General features: G+C 39.1%; 1 protein-coding gene across 1 annotated transcript in view; it reads right to left on the bottom strand.

Moving 5' to 3' along the window:
• The window catches only part of LOC119719705 (mucin-2-like), a 180,664-nt gene that overhangs the window by 20,750 nt on the left and 144,157 nt on the right, over positions 1 to 15,757 (bottom strand). The window contains exons 69-75 of the mRNA XM_038189202.1: positions 14,817 to 14,993; positions 13,932 to 14,120; positions 11,106 to 11,567; positions 9,127 to 9,174; positions 7,021 to 7,197; positions 3,330 to 3,791; positions 1,351 to 1,398 (exon numbers count right to left, since the gene is read on the bottom strand). Of these exons, the coding sequence (XP_038045130.1) occupies positions 1,351 to 1,398; positions 3,330 to 3,791; positions 7,021 to 7,197; positions 9,127 to 9,174; positions 11,106 to 11,567; positions 13,932 to 14,120; positions 14,817 to 14,993 (1,563 nt within the window). The remainder of the gene's footprint in view (positions 1 to 1,350; positions 1,399 to 3,329; positions 3,792 to 7,020; positions 7,198 to 9,126; positions 9,175 to 11,105; positions 11,568 to 13,931; positions 14,121 to 14,816; positions 14,994 to 15,757) is intronic.

The raw sequence follows: 15,757 nt of genomic DNA, 5'->3' as shown, positions 1-15,757 counted from the left end.
TTGTCCCCCTTTTGTTGAATTCTTTCTATCTCACAGTCATTTGGCAATGGACCGATCCAGTAAGCCCCTCCCACTGCGCACGTGGGCAAATTAACACGTGCTCCTCTCCAATGCCACACTGCATTTTCCGGCTGCGCGCGTCATACGCGCGTGCTCGCATGTCGGACTTTTGTGCACGCATGTCGGACATAAATCACGACTGTGATTGGTCAGAATACTTTGGGGCAGTGCTTACTGGATCGGTCCATTGTTGACTGCTGTGATGTGGGATATGACGTTTTGAACACCCGAGGATACGCCCCTCGGGTGTTCAAAAGGTCATTATGCCACATCAGCGTAGACAATTATTCTTTTGTTATACCTCTGTCTTGGATTCTTTGGAGTGTGATATGAAAAAAAGGGAGTATACACAACAATCATGACAATCGAACGTCGACTCACATGCATGTCGCGTGCTAAAAACAGCTGATCATCTGCTACTTCGCTGCTCGCACTCATGTGAGAAAACATGGTGAAAATAGCGTGGGTACTAACAATACAAGCTTTTAACACTGTACTTCCTCTATGAGTGTGCCATGACTTTTTACACAAACTGAACGTGTGATCGTTCTAGGCCAATAAAAATACAGTATTTAAGACAGAGGTATAAAAAAAATTAGTATTAAATCCCTCATACAGTCACATCTAGTTCTGGACAGTCGTGAATTATAATTATATAACCAACATACAGATCCTTGTCATTTGATTGGTGGAACTCGCATAACGGGACATTCGTTATTTTTTCCATTCACACTGTGGCTCAAAAAGTACTATCCGCCCATGGGGAATGGGAAATACTATTCAACAGTTGGGATCATGATGCAGTATTTGTGTGCAAATGCATGCTGGTGTGCACGTTCAGCATTGCGCGTAGTGTGTATTGTTCCAAAGAGCCAGCACTACTGCCTTGGGTTCAAACATTTTCGTGAAGGGGTGGTTTGGAAGAGAGAAATACATTTTTCACCAATTTTGTATTGAAATAAAAGTTCAAACTTATCAAATGACAAGGATTTATATGTCAGTTATATAAAACAAATATTGAGTGGCTTTCAATTGTGAAATGGGAGGAATATTATTGCTCGGTAAAATCTGGACTTTTCCAGTTCACTCGGTTGGCCTCTTGAAATGGAAAAGTCCAGATTTTACTTTGCAATAATATTCCTCCCATTCCAGGCTGATCCACTCAATATTTGTATACTGTTTGATTATCAACATTTTCCCATGCATCAAATATTGTTTAGCAAGTTCTGTTGGAGCACTTGTAGACAATGTTTGCTTTTTTGAGGATTAGCAACAAAACCGTTAGCTCACCTGTTGTTGAGGGTGCCTCTGTTGTTGAGGGTGCACTGGTTGTAGTCACTGTGTTGTTTAAGAAAGCACAATCAAGTATCAATATATTTTTGATCCTACAAACAAAGTTCCTCTAACGATCAGCCATTGACAAAGGTCCTGCTGATTAGGCCATTCACCTTTCTTTGATTTGTATGTTTCAGGTCAATCCAGTCAAGTAAGTAGTTTGCAGCAGTTTGATTCATTTTTCAACGAATAACAAGAAAAGTTGTGTTAAATAAGCTAAAACGCCCCACAACTGTGACTGTTCCCATGACATGACACCACTCTTTTAACATCAACTTACCTGGGTCACATGGAACATTCATTTACATCATTATCGTTTCTTACACTGTATTGACGCCTATGACCCCGGAATACAAATTATTTGTTTGCTTTTCCACTTGGAAGTCATTGTATGTGATTTAAAAGAGTGAGTGAATGTGAATAGATCGTGTACCAGGAACATGAATAAAAGGAGACCAGACCAGTGGGTACACATAGTGCAAAATGTATGTAGGCAAAATGTGAGGTGCATGTATACTTAAACAATCACAAGGAATAGTTTCCTATTCCTGTATTCAATGAGTACATATGATATCACTATTCTTTCAATTTCAACCATGATGATCTGACAAGTCAAACATGAGTTATCAAATTTGGAGTACATATAAGAGTACAGCTGGCTGGTGAGTTACTGACGGTACACATTTTACACAAAGCAAAATACAAGTTATTATGTGCACATGTAAAAGTGCATGTACACATGTACACGTTGAAGTGTGCATTCAGTACACTTTAAAGGTTGAAAAGTGCCACATCCATGGAAAAAGAAATGTCTGAATAAGTTACCTGTCATGTTGCCCGACAAGTAACTTACTATGATGACATTATTTCTTGTATTTTAATTAGAGCCTAGACATTTGGCATATGAGTCCAAAAGTGATTTGGAAACCCCCAAAACATTCCACCTATTTGCATCTACCGTACCAAGTCCCAAGTTGATATGCACAGTTTTTCTTGAATTACATGTAAATGCTGAGAAAACTATTTCTGATGTTTTAATAAACACATTGACCTTGGCCTAAGGGGTCCAAAAAGTGACAGGTTTCTGGAGGATCCCCATGATAAATTGATTTGACCAGTTTTTTGTGTGTTATGGCGGGAAAAACTTTTCTATTGCTTTAATGAACCAGGGTCCAAACACATTAAGCTGAAGGTGGCAATAGCAAGCTACCTATCAAGGTTCATGACATACATGTCCATCAAGTCCAACTCGTGCTATCATTTTGAAAGCAAAAGTGTGATGCACGCACACATGCTGGCACATAGGTTTGTTTATGGTGTAAATCAAGGATTTTCTAAAGTTCCTCATCATCGATCTTTTGTTGATAGTCTACCTTTTTTGCTACAGCTCCCATTGGTTTTGTACACGTTTTCTAATCGAGGTCGTCCTTGACTCCTGTCCTCAATTACTCGATGATGCTTCACTTGTGTGTACTCGATTTCCACCATAAACATGCACCCATCTTTGTAAACACTGGCAAACGTGGACCCCTATTGTCCCTAATCCTCATTCCTTTGTTTGTACTCAGTACTTTGTTTGTACTTTTTAGCAAGAGCGCTCACTGGTTTTGTACACGAATTTCAATCATGGAATATCGGTCAATCATGGACCCTTTGTTTGTGCCCTAACTCTTTTGTCCCTAGTCCATGATTGCCTGTGTTTACATACTCACGCACACAGACGAGGCAGAAACAGTATTTTCACCGGCGGGGCTTAAAAAAGCAGCACAAACTACTTTTCACTCTTCATTCACATTGCTTTTGTTTTCCTATACTGCAGATAAATCTCCTTGTTTTCATCATCTCTTTTCATATTTCCTCATTTCATTCAATTCTACAGTCGTTCCATCATTATGCTCAAGAAGTAAAGAGAAAATAAGTGACTATAAAAATACCTCCGTGTTCACAACCGTTGAATATCACTTTGTAACCATCTGGGTTTGAGGTGATGATGCAAACTTTGAGTCCCGTCACCAACGCCATACTGGATGGTAGATAGATCTTTTGATCTGTTTTGCCAATAAAGATAGGAGAGCCAGCTTCATCTACTAGAGGCAGGTATGGTTGCCTGTCACCTGGTTGAAATTTGAAGGAAACAGTTATGTCTCCCGGTGGGCCTTGTTCTGTCTTTATGATGACCGACGTGATTTCAACCCGTGGGCTGAAGGTAGCCCCCAAACATGATCCATTGTGTGGTGATGTAACATCGTTGGGTGGGTTGCTAGGGCGCCACCAGTCAGTCGGAGGTAATTCATTGCCTGATTCTGGGTCTTCGCGTATTATCGTCACATTTGGCAATTTGTCAAGATCATCCGCACATACCTCTGGAGTAGTTGATGGTGGTGAAGTAGTTGACACTGATGTGATTCAAAATAAAAATGAAGGAAATAAAAAACATAACGATGCATACCATTGAAAATGATGAAAAGATGATGAATGAGAGGTTTGCAGAAACACCATGTGGGAATAATTTCTCAATAAGAGAATGGTTCTGAAAAGAACCAGAGGTATTTAGAGCCATTCTCTTAGTTTAAGAAGTTATTCCCACATGGTGTTTCTGCAAACCTTTCATTTATTAGTACCTCCACAACGTAAAGCCTCAAATCTTACTTATGAAACAATAATTTAGTAATTTCTGCTTAATTCTTGCCCCTTTCAGTGGTGTCACTGGGAGTCACAGGCTTTGAGTGGGCAGGGGGAATCCCCTTCCCCATACTCCCCTTTGTTACACTACTGGTCCTGTTAATTTTTTGTGAGTGTGATTTTATAAGCAGTAATTTTAATACAGGAATTTATATAACATCTGTTTATAAAAAATGAATCCAGTGTCTTGAATGGAGGTATAAATCTGAAACAACCTTACTAATGAAATCAGAATCATTTTTTATACCAATTACGGCCCAATGCACTGAAATAGTCCAATGGCAAGAGGTACCCAGCAGTAGAAAATTTGGGGAAAAAACAAAGTTTGGGGGCCGCTAACCTAAAGCAGCATTGCAAGCAATCCAAACAGTTCAAGACTCAGGCCAAACATTATAGGAGCAATGCTGTAAGTAACTCAAACGTTCCCTTTAACCATGCGACTATCAGAATCAAATGTCTATCCCAAAACCTCTAACCTGTTGTCGACTCCACTGTAGTGACTTCCTTTGTGGTAGATTCAGGGGTAGTAGTCACAACTGTTGTTACCTCCTTGGTTGTTGAAGGTGGAGCAGTTGTTAAAGGTGGAGCAGTTGTTGAAGGTGGGGCAGTTGTTGAGGGTGGGGCAGTTGTTGAGGGTGGGGCAGTTGTTGAAGGTGGGGCAGTTGTTGAAGGTGGAGCAGTCGTTGAAGGTGGGGCAGTTGTTGAAGGTGGGGCAGTTGTTGAGGGTGGGACAGTTGTTGAGGGAGCCTCAGTAGTTGTCACACGAGTAGTTGACTTCTCTGTTGTACTTGGAGGACCTAAAAGATAAAGTCCACAAAGTTTTAACTTGAGTGGGGTTAAAACAAAATAACATTCAGCTCTTTTGCTCTTTACTGATCTTCATTTCAATGAGAAACTTATTTTCTATTCCATTGTAAAAGCCTAAAAGGAAACAAAAATTCCTGATATATTCCTTATTAGGGTCATAATTAGGGAAGATACAACATTTGCAAACATCAAAAAATGATATGATCAAATTATCACGAAAAATTTTATTGGATTGTAAGGGAATGAAAGTCCAAAGCATCCTTTAAAATTGTGGCTCCAGGTGTGCTGACATTTTCAGGAAAACTTGAATTTTTCCAACGCTGGTTGGCCGACCAGCGTTGGAGAAAACTGGCTTTTTTTTTCAAAACTGCTTCTAAGTTTTCATATTTAGTTATTCCACATTTTCTTTGCAATTGATTACACCTCTGTGAAGGGGTTCAAGCCTGCTAGACTGATTCTCTGACCTTACAATTCCCCAAAGTATATAAATTGTTCTGTTTCATCTTAAGTGGGATCAGGGAACCAGACTACAAGAAAATGGTTGGTTTTCTTGGATTTTCCAGCATCTCCAAACCCAAAATGTGAAGCAAGTCAGTTTAACAATATTTGCTATGACATACTAATCTTCCAAATTCATTTATTTCTGACAATTGAAGCAAATGTTGTACATTCCCTTGAAACAAAGTGTTTAATACCGGTCAAGTACATATTTATTCCCATTCATCAATACCTTTTTGGTTAAATAATCAAAACTTTTCAGTCCAAAAGACAAAAGTGTTCAACAAGTTTATCTCATGTTTTTTGGGACACCCTTCAAGCATTATTATGGTATGTCCAGTCTCGCGAGTGTTGTAAAAAAAACTCCTTATAAATTACGGAGATTGGCGTGCGCATCACATGCACTAGTGATGTGGCGCATAACGCAGCTGTGCCGGTGTATTGTAAATTTAGGACTACGAAATTCTGAACCACCGGTAGTATTACGCATGCCTATGTGAGCCAAATTGTGAACCTTCAACCGATAAAACGGTAAAGCACCAGATTTCATAGGAGTCCAAATTTCATGTGACTAGTGTTTAACACCAGCCAGCCATGTCTTTATTAACCGTTGAAGACCAGCCACGTGACATACTCTTGACCAAGAGGAATGGGGTTTTTAAAAACTGTCTTAGGTATTTATGAATATAAATGACATCTTGCACCTTCAAATTCATGGAAGCACTTGGTAAAAGAGAATTATTGGTCATGAATTACCAGTTGTACTTTCTTCAGTGGTGCTCAGTACTGTAGTCGTCTCTTCAACTGTAGTTGACTCTGGAGTAGTTGTGTACACAACAGTGGTTGTCACCTCCTCAGTAGTCGATGGTGCCTCAGTAGTTGATGGTACAGTTGAAGTAACGGTAGTACTCACAACAGTGGTTCTAGCCTCTGTTGTGGAGGCCTCTGTTATTGGGAAAATGATAAAATATTTGTCAGTTGTAATCTTCAAAGGTATAATAAACTTGAAGATTATAAGCTATGAACTTTACCTATTTCCTTTCCTTGATTTTTTGTTTTGTACAAAATTGTGGTACAGATCATTCCAGCAAGTTTTCATAATACTTGAGGCACCTTTGAATGTCATACCGATAAAGCGCATCTTATAAATGCTGTTTATTATTGTTATTATTTTTTCCATTTCCCTATCTTATGGTTGATCAATATAATTTCAGCAATTGTATATAAAAGTGCCATAATATTAAATATCAACACAGAAGGGTCAGTTTAATCAACCACTTAGCCCTCAAAGCGCATACAAATGTCAAGTCATTCAATCCTCAAACTTCCCTAAACAGCCCAAGCACTCAAAAGTTTTAATGATTTATGGAGTAAATACAATGTAATACAATTTCATACAAGTGCTAAAAAGTTAAATTCCCTACTCGTTAGAAAAATGCTCAAAGCCAAATAGCTATGTGTTGACACGCTCAATAGGTGGAAAACCAAGATTGTCAGCTGCTTGCCAAAGAGGGCATGTCAGGCTCCAAGCCTCAAGCGGAATTCAAACTCACAAACCAGAAAACACGGAAAGAACAAAAACAGTCTGTCCAACCATTCCAACATCAGATCCAAATGCCACATGAGGTTATATCTAACCTGTTGTAGACTGCACTGTGGTGACTTCCTTTGTGGTAGATTCAGGGGTAGTGGTCACAACTGTTGTTACCTCCTTGGTCGTTGAAGGTGGGGCAGTTGTTGAAGGTGGGGCAGTTGTTGAGGGAGCCTCAGTAGTTGTCACGCGAGTAGTTGACTGCTCCGTTGTACTTGGAGGACCTATAAGATACAGTCCACAAAGTTTCAATTTGAGTTAGGTGAAAACAAAATATTCTTTTGCTCTTTGCTCTTTCCTGGTAATTTTTTTTTTTAAATCTCCTCATGCATTCCATATAAGGGTCATAATATCAATTAAATCTTAAACCTTCATGGAAGCACTTGGTATAAGAGAATTATTTGTTTTGAATTACCAGTTGTGCTTTCTTCAGTGGTGCTCTGTACTGTAGTCGTCTCTTCAACAGTAGTTGACTCTGGAGTAGTTGTGTAAACAACAGTGGTTGTCACCTCCTCAGTAGTTGATGGTGCCTCAGTAGTTGATGGTACAGTAGAAGTAACGGTAGTACTCACCACAGTGGTTCTAGTCTCGGTTGTTGAGACTTCTGTTTAGAGTATTAAAGTCATAATAATGTTACATGCTGGTTTCTATTTTCAATGCAAAAAATTCAAGTGAACACAATCTAGATCACGTTGCATATAATCTGGTAGCACACCGCTACTGTTGGTAATAACATTGATTAACTTTCTCTTCCATAGTTTGATACAAGTTGTTATAGATGATGGCCCAATTTGACACTCTGTTGTCCCCCTTTTGTTGAATTCTTTCTATCTCACAGTCATTTGGCAATGGACCGATCCAGTAAGCCCCTCCCACTGCGCATGTGGGCAAATTAACACGTGCTCCTCTCCAATGCCACACTGCATTTTCCGGCTGCGCGCGTCATACGCGCGTGCTCGCATGTCGGACTTTTGTGCACGCATGTCGGACATAAATCACGACTGTGATTGGTCAGAATACCATGGGGCAGTGCTTACTGGATCAGTCCATTGTTGACTGCTGTGATGTGGGATATGACGTTTTGAACACCCGAGGATACGCCCCTCGGGTGTTCAAAAGGTCATTATGCCACATCAGCGTAGACAATTATTCTTTTGTTATACCTCTGTCTTGGATTCTTTGGAGTGTGATATGAAAAAAAGGGAGTATACACAACAATCATGACAATCGAACGTCGACTCACATGCATGTCGCGTGCTAAAAACAGCTGATCATCTGCTACTTCGCTGCTCGCACTCATGTGAGAAAACATGGTGAAAATAGCGTGGGTACTAACAATACAAGCTTTTAACACTGTACTTCCTCTATGAGTGTGCCATGACTTTTTACACAAACTGAACGTGTGATCGTTCTAGGCCAATAAAAATACAGTATTTAAGACAGAGGTATAAAAAAAATTAGTATTAAATCCCTCATACAGTCACATCTAGTTCTGGACAGTCGTGAATTATAATTATATAACCAACATACAGATCCTTGTCATTTGATTGGTGGAACTCGCAAAACGGGACATTCGTTATTTTTTCCATTCACACTGTGGCTCAAAAAGTACTATCCGCCCATGGGGAATGGGAAATACTATTCAACAGTTGGGATCATGATGCAGTATTTGTGTGCAAATGCATGTTGGTGTGCACATTCAGCATTGCGCGTAGTGTGTATTGTTCCAAAGAGCCAGCACTACTGCCTTGGGTTCAAACATTTTTCGTGAAGGGGTGGTTTGGAAGAGAGAAATACATTTTTCACCAATTTTGTATTGAAATAAAAGTTCAAACTTATCAAATGACAAGGATTTATATGTCAGTTATATAAAACAAATATTGAGTGGCTTTCAATTGTGAAATGGGAGGAATATTATTGCTCGGTAAAATCTGGACTTTCCCAGTTCACTCGGTTGGCCTCTTGAAATGGAAAAGTCCAGATTTTACTTTGCAATAATATTCCTCCCATTCCACGCTGATCCACTCAATATTTGTATACTGTTTGATTATCAACATTTTCCCATGCATCAAATATTGTTTAGCAAGTTCTGTTGGAGCACTTGTAGACAATGTTTGCTTTTTTGAGGATTAGCAACAAAACCGTTAGCTCACCTGTTGTTGAGGGTGCCTCTGTTGTTGAGGGTGCACTGGTTGTAGTCACTGTGTTGTTTAAGAAAGCACAATCAAGTATCAATATATTTTTGATCCTACAAACAAAGTTCCTCTAACGATCAGCCATTGACAAAGGTCCTGCTGATTAGGCCATTCACCTTTCTTTGATTTGTATGTTTCAGGTCAATCCAGTCAAGTAAGTAGTTTGCAGCAGTTTGATTCATTTTTCAACGAATAACAAGAAAAGTTGTGTTAAATAAGCTAAAACGCCCCACAACTGTGACTGTTCCCATGACATGACACCACTCTTTTAACATCAACTTACCTGGGTCACATGGAACATTCATTTACATCATTATCGTTTCTTACACTGTATTGACGCCTATGACCCCGGAATACAAATTATTTGTTTGCTTTTCCACTTGGAAGTCATTGTATGTGATTTAAAAGAGTGAGTGAATGTGAATAGATCGTGTACCAGGAACATGAATAAAAGGAGACCAGACCAGTGGGTACACATAGTGCAAAATGTAGGTAGGCAAAATGTGAGGTGCATGTATACTTAAACAATCACAAGGAATAGTTTCCTATTCCTGTATTCAATGAGTACATATGATATCACTATTCTTTCAATTTCAACCATGATGATCTGACAAGTCAAACATGAGTTATCAAATTTGGAGTACATATAAGTGTACAGCTGGCTGGTGAGTAACTGACGGTACACATTTTACACAATGCAAAATACAAGTTATTATGTGCACATGTAATAGTGCATGTACACATGTACACGTTGAAGTTTGCATTCAGTACACTTTAAAGGTTGAAAAGTGCCACATCCATGGAAAAAGAAATGTCTGAATAAGTTACCTGTCATGTTGCCCGACAAGTAACTTACTATGATGACATTATTTCTTGTATTTTAATTAGAGCCTAGACATTTGGCATATGAGTCCAAAAGTGATTTGGAAACCCCCAAAACATTCCACCTATTTGCATCTACCGTACCAAGTCCCAAGTTGATATGCACAGTTTTTCTTGAATTACATGTAAATGCTGAGAAAACTATTTCTGATGTTTTAATAAACACATTGACCTTGGCCTAAGGGGTCCAAAAAGTGACAGGTTTCTGGAGGATCCCCATGATAAATTGATTTGACCAGTTTTTTGTGTGTTATGGCGGGAAAAACTTTTCTATTGCTTTAATGAACCAGGGTCCAAACACATTAAGCTGAAGGTGGCAATAGCAAGCTACCTATCAAGGTTCATGACATACATGTCCATCAAGTCCAACTCGTGCTATCATTTTGAAAGCAAAAGTGTGATGCACGCACACATGCTGGCACATAGGTATGTTTATGGTGTAAATCAAGGATTTTCTAAAGTTCCTCATCATCGATCTTTTGTTGATAGTCTACCTTTTTTGCTACAGCTCCCATTGGTTTTGTACACGTTTTCTAATCGAGGTCGTCCTTGACTCCTGTCCTCAATTACTCGATGATGCTTCACTTGTGTGTACTCGATTTCCACCATAAACATGCACCCATCTTTGTAAACACTGGCAAACGTGGACCCCTATTGTCCCTAATCCTCATTCCTTTGTTTGTACTCAGTACTTTGTTTGTACTTTTTAGCAAGAGCGCTCACTGGTTTTGTACACGAATTTCAATCATGGAATATCGGTCAATCATGGACCCTTTGTTTGTGCCCTAACTCTTTTGTCCCTAGTCCATGATTGCCTGTGTTTACATACTCACGCACACAGACGAGGCAGAAACAGTATTTTCACCGGCGGGGCTTAAAAAAGCAGCACAAACTACTTTTCACTCTTCATTCACATTGCTTTTGTTTTCCTATACTGCAGATAAATCTCCTTGTTTTCATCATCTCTTTTCATATTTCCTCATTTCATTCAATTCTACAGTCGTTCCATCATTATGCTCAAGAAGTAAAGAGAAAATAAGTGACTATAAAAATACCTCCGTGTTCACAACCGTTGAATATCACTTTGTAACCATCTGGGTTTGAGGTGATGATGCAAACTTTGAGTCCCGTCACCAACGCCATACTTGATGGTAGATAGATCTTTTGATCTGTTTTGCCAATAAAGATAGGAGAGCCAGCTTCATCTACTAGAGGCAGGTATGGTTGCCTGTCACCTGGTTGAAATTTGAAGGAAACAGTTATGTCTCCCGGTGGGCCTTGTTCTGTCTTTATGATGACCGACGTGATTTCAACCCGTGGGCTGAAGGTAGCCCCCAAACATGATCCATTGTGTGGTGATGTAACATCGTTGGGTGGGTTGCTAGGGCGCCACCAGTCAGTCGGAGGTAATTCATTGCCTGATTCTGGGTCTTCGCGTATTATCGTCACATTTGGCAATTTGTCAAGATCATCCGCACATACCTCTGGAGTAGTTGATGGTGGTGAAGTAGTTGACACTGATGTGATTCAAAATAAAAATGAAGGAAATAAAAAACATAACGATGCATACCATTGAAAATGATGAAAAGATGATGAATGAGAGGTTTGCAGAAACACCATGTGGGAATAATTTCTCAATAAGAGAATGGTTCTGAAAAGAACCAGAGGTATTTAGAGCCATTCTCTTAGTTTAAGAAGTTATTCCCACATGGTGTTTCTGCAAACCTTTCATTTATTAGTACCTCCACAACGTAAAGCCTCTAATCTTACTTATGAAACAATAATTTAGTAATTTCTGCTTAATTCTTGCCCCTTTCAGTGGTGTCACTGGGAGTCACAGGCTTTGAGTGGGCAGGGGGAATCCCCTTCCCCATACTCCCCTTTGTTACACTACTGGTCCTGTTAATTTTTTGTGAGTGTGATTTTATAAGCAGTAATTTTAATACAGGAATTTATATAACATCTGTTTATAAAAAATGAATCCAGTGTCTTGAATGGAGGTATAAATCTGAAACAACCTTACTAATGAAATCAGAATCATTTTTTATACCAATTACGGCCCAATGCACTGAAATAGTGAAATGGCAAGAGGTACCCAGCAGTAGAAAATTTGGGGAAAAAACAAAGTTTGGGGGCCGCTAACCTAAAGCAGCATTGCAAGCAATCCAAACAGTTCAAGACTCAGGCCAAACATTATAGGAGCAATGCTGTAAGTAACTCAAACGTTCCCTTTAACCATGCGACTATCAGAATCAAATGTCTATCCCAAAACCTCTAACCTGTTGTCGACTCCACTGTAGTGACTTCCTTTGTGGTAGATTCAGGGGTAGTAGTCACAACTGTTGTTACCTCCTTGGTTGTTGAAGGTGGAGCAGTTGTTAAAGGTGGAGCAGTTGTTGAAGGTGGGGCAGTTGTTGAGGGTGGGGCAGTTGTTGAGGGTGGGGCAGTTGTTGAAGGTGGGGCAGTTGTTGAAGGTGGAGCAGTCGTTGAAGGTGGGGCAGTTGTTGAAGGTGGGGCAGTTGTTGAAGGTGGGGCAGTTGTTGAGGGTGGGACAGTTGTTGAGGGAGCCTCAGTAGTTGTCACACGAGTAGTTGACTTCTCTGTTGTACTTGGAGGACCTAAAAGATAAAGTCCACAAAGTTTTAACTTGAGTGGGGTTAAAACAAAATAACATTCAGCTCTTTTGCTCTTTACTGATCTTCATTTCAATGAGAAACTTATTTTCTATTCCATTGTAAAGGCCTAAAAGGAAACAAAAATTCCTGATATATTCCTTATTAGGGTCATAATTAGGGAAGATACAACATTTGCAAACATCAAAAAATGATATGATCAAATTATCACGAAATATTTTATTGGATTGTAAGGGAATGAAAGTCCAAAGCATCCTTTAAAATTGTGGCTCCAGGTGTGCTGACATTTTCAGGAAAACTTGAATTTTTCCAACGCTGGTTGGCCGACCAGCGTTGGAGAAAACTGGCTTTTTTTTCAAAACTGCTTCTAAGTTTTCATATTTAGTTATTCCACATTTTCTTTGCAATTGATTACACCTCTGTGAAGGGGTTCAAGCCTGCTAGACTGATTCTCTGACCTTACAATTCCCCAAAGTATATAAATTGTTCTGTTTCATCTTAAGTGGGATCAGGGAACCAGACTACAAGAAAATGGTTGGTTTTCTTGGATTTTCCAGCATCTCCAAACCCAAAATGTGAAGCAAGTCAGTTTAACAATATTTGCTATGACATACTAATCTTCCAAATTCATTTATTTCTGACAATTGAAGCAAATGTTGTACATTCCCTTGAAACAAAGTGTTTAATACCGGTCAAGTACATATTTATTCCCATTCATCAATACCTTTTTGGTTAAATAATCAAAACTTTTCAGTCCAAAAGACAAAAGTGTTCAACAAGTTTATCTCATGTTTTTTGGGACACCCTTCAAGCATTATTATGGTATGTCCAGTCTCGCGAGTGTTGTAAAAAAAACTCCTTATAAATTACGGAGATTGGCGTGCGCATCACATGCACTAGTGATGTGGCGCATAACGCAGCTGTGCCGGTGTATTGTAAATTTAGGACTACGAAATTCTGAACCACCGGTAGTATTACGCATGCCTATGTGAGCCAAATTGTGAACCTTCAACCGATAAAACGGTAAAGCACCAGATTTCATAGGAGTCCAAATTTCATGTGACTAGTGTTTAACACCAGCCAGCCATGTCTTTATTAACCGTTGAAGACCAGCCACGTGACATACTCTGGACCAAGAGGAATGGGGTTTTTAAAAACTGTCTTAGGTATTTATGAATATAAATGACATCTTGCACCTTCAAATTCATGGAAGCACTTGGTAAAAGAGAATTATTGTTCATGAATTACCAGTTGTACTTTCTTCAGTGGTGCTCAGTACTGTAGTCGTCTCTTCAACTGTAGTTGACTCTGGAGTAGTTGTGTACACAACAGTGGTTGTCACCTCCTCAGTAGTCGATGGTGCCTCAGTAGTTGACGGTACAGTTGAAGTAACGGTAGTACTCACAACAGTGGTTCTAGCCTCTGTCGTGGAGGCCTCTGTTATTGGGAAAATGATAAAATGTTTGTCAGTTGTAATCTTCAAAGGTATAATAAACTTGAAGATTATAAGCTATGAACTTTACCTATTTCCTTTCCTTGATTTTTTGTTTTGTACAAAATTGTGGTACAGATCATTCCAGCAAGTTTTCATAATACTTGAGGCACCTTTGAATGTCATACCGATAAAGCGCGCCTTATAAATGCTGTTTATTATTGTTATTATTTTTTCCATTTCCCTATCTTATGGTTGATCAATATAATTTCAGCAATTGTATATAAAAGTGCCATAATATTAAATATCAACACAGAAGGGTCAGTTTAATCAACCACTTAGCCCTCGAAGCGCATACAAATGTCAAGTCATTCAATCCTCAAACTTCCCTAAACAGCCCAAGCACTCAAAAGTTTTAATGATTTATGGAGTAAATACAATGTAATACAATTTCATACAAGTGCTAAAAAGTTAAATTCCCTACTCATTAGAAAAATGCTCAAAGCCAAATAGCTATGTGTTGACACGCTCAATAGGTGGAAAACCAAGATTGTCAGCTGCTTGCCAAAGAGGGCATGTCAGGCTCCAAGCCTCAAGCGGAATTCAAACTCACAAACCAGACACTAACATGGAAAGAACAAAAACAGTCTGTCTAACCATTCCAACATCAGATCCAAATGCCACATGAGGTTGTATCTAACCTGTTGTAGACTGCACTGTGGTGACTTCCTTTGTGGTAGATTCAGGGGTAGTGGTCACAACTGTTGTTACCTCCTTGGTCGTTGAAGGTGGGGCAGTTGTTGAAGGTGGGGCAGTTGTTGAGGGAGCCTCAGTAGTTGTCACGCGAGTAGTTGACTGCTCCGTTGTACTTGGAGGACCTATAAGATACAGTCCACAAAGTTTCAATTTGAGTTAGGTGAAAACAAAATATTCTTTTGCTCTTTGCTCTTTCCTGGTAATTTTTTTTTTAAATCTCCTCATGCATTCCATATAAGGGTCATAATATCAATTAAATCTTGAACCTTCATGGAAGCACTTGGTATAAGAGAATTATTTGTTTTGAATTACCAGTTGTACTTTCTTCAGTGGTGCTCTGTACTGTAGTCGTCTCTTCAACAGTAGTTGACTCTGGAGTAGTTGTGTACACAACAGTGGTTGTCACCTCCTCAGTAGTCGATGGTGCCTCAGTAGTTGATGGTACAGTTGAAGTAACGGTAGTACTCACAACAGTGGTTCTAGCCTCTGTCGTGGAGGCCTCTGTTATTGGGAAAATGATAAAATGTTTGTCAGTTGTAATCTTCAAAGGTATAATAAACTTGAAGATTATAAGCTATGAACTTTACCTATTTCTTTTCCTTGATTTTTTGTTTTGTACAAAATTGTGGTACAGATCATTCCAGCAAGTTTTCATAATACTTGAGGCACCTTTGAATGTCATACCGATAAAGCGCGCCTTATAAATGCTGTTTATTATTGTTATTATTTTTTTCCATTTCCTTCATGAATCTTATCTTATAGTTGATAAATATGATTTCAGCAATTGCATATAAAAGTGCCATAATATTAAATATCAACACAGAAGGGTCAGTATAATCAGCCACTTAGCCCTCAAAGTGCCAACAAATGTCAAGTCATTCAATCC

This window comes from Patiria miniata, unplaced genomic scaffold, assembly GCF_015706575.1.
Source record: "Patiria miniata isolate m_02_andy unplaced genomic scaffold, ASM1570657v1 HiC_scaffold_8, whole genome shotgun sequence".
NCBI lineage: Eukaryota > Metazoa > Echinodermata > Asteroidea > Valvatida > Asterinidae > Patiria > Patiria miniata.
This window is presented reverse-complemented; position numbering and strand designations above follow the sequence as displayed.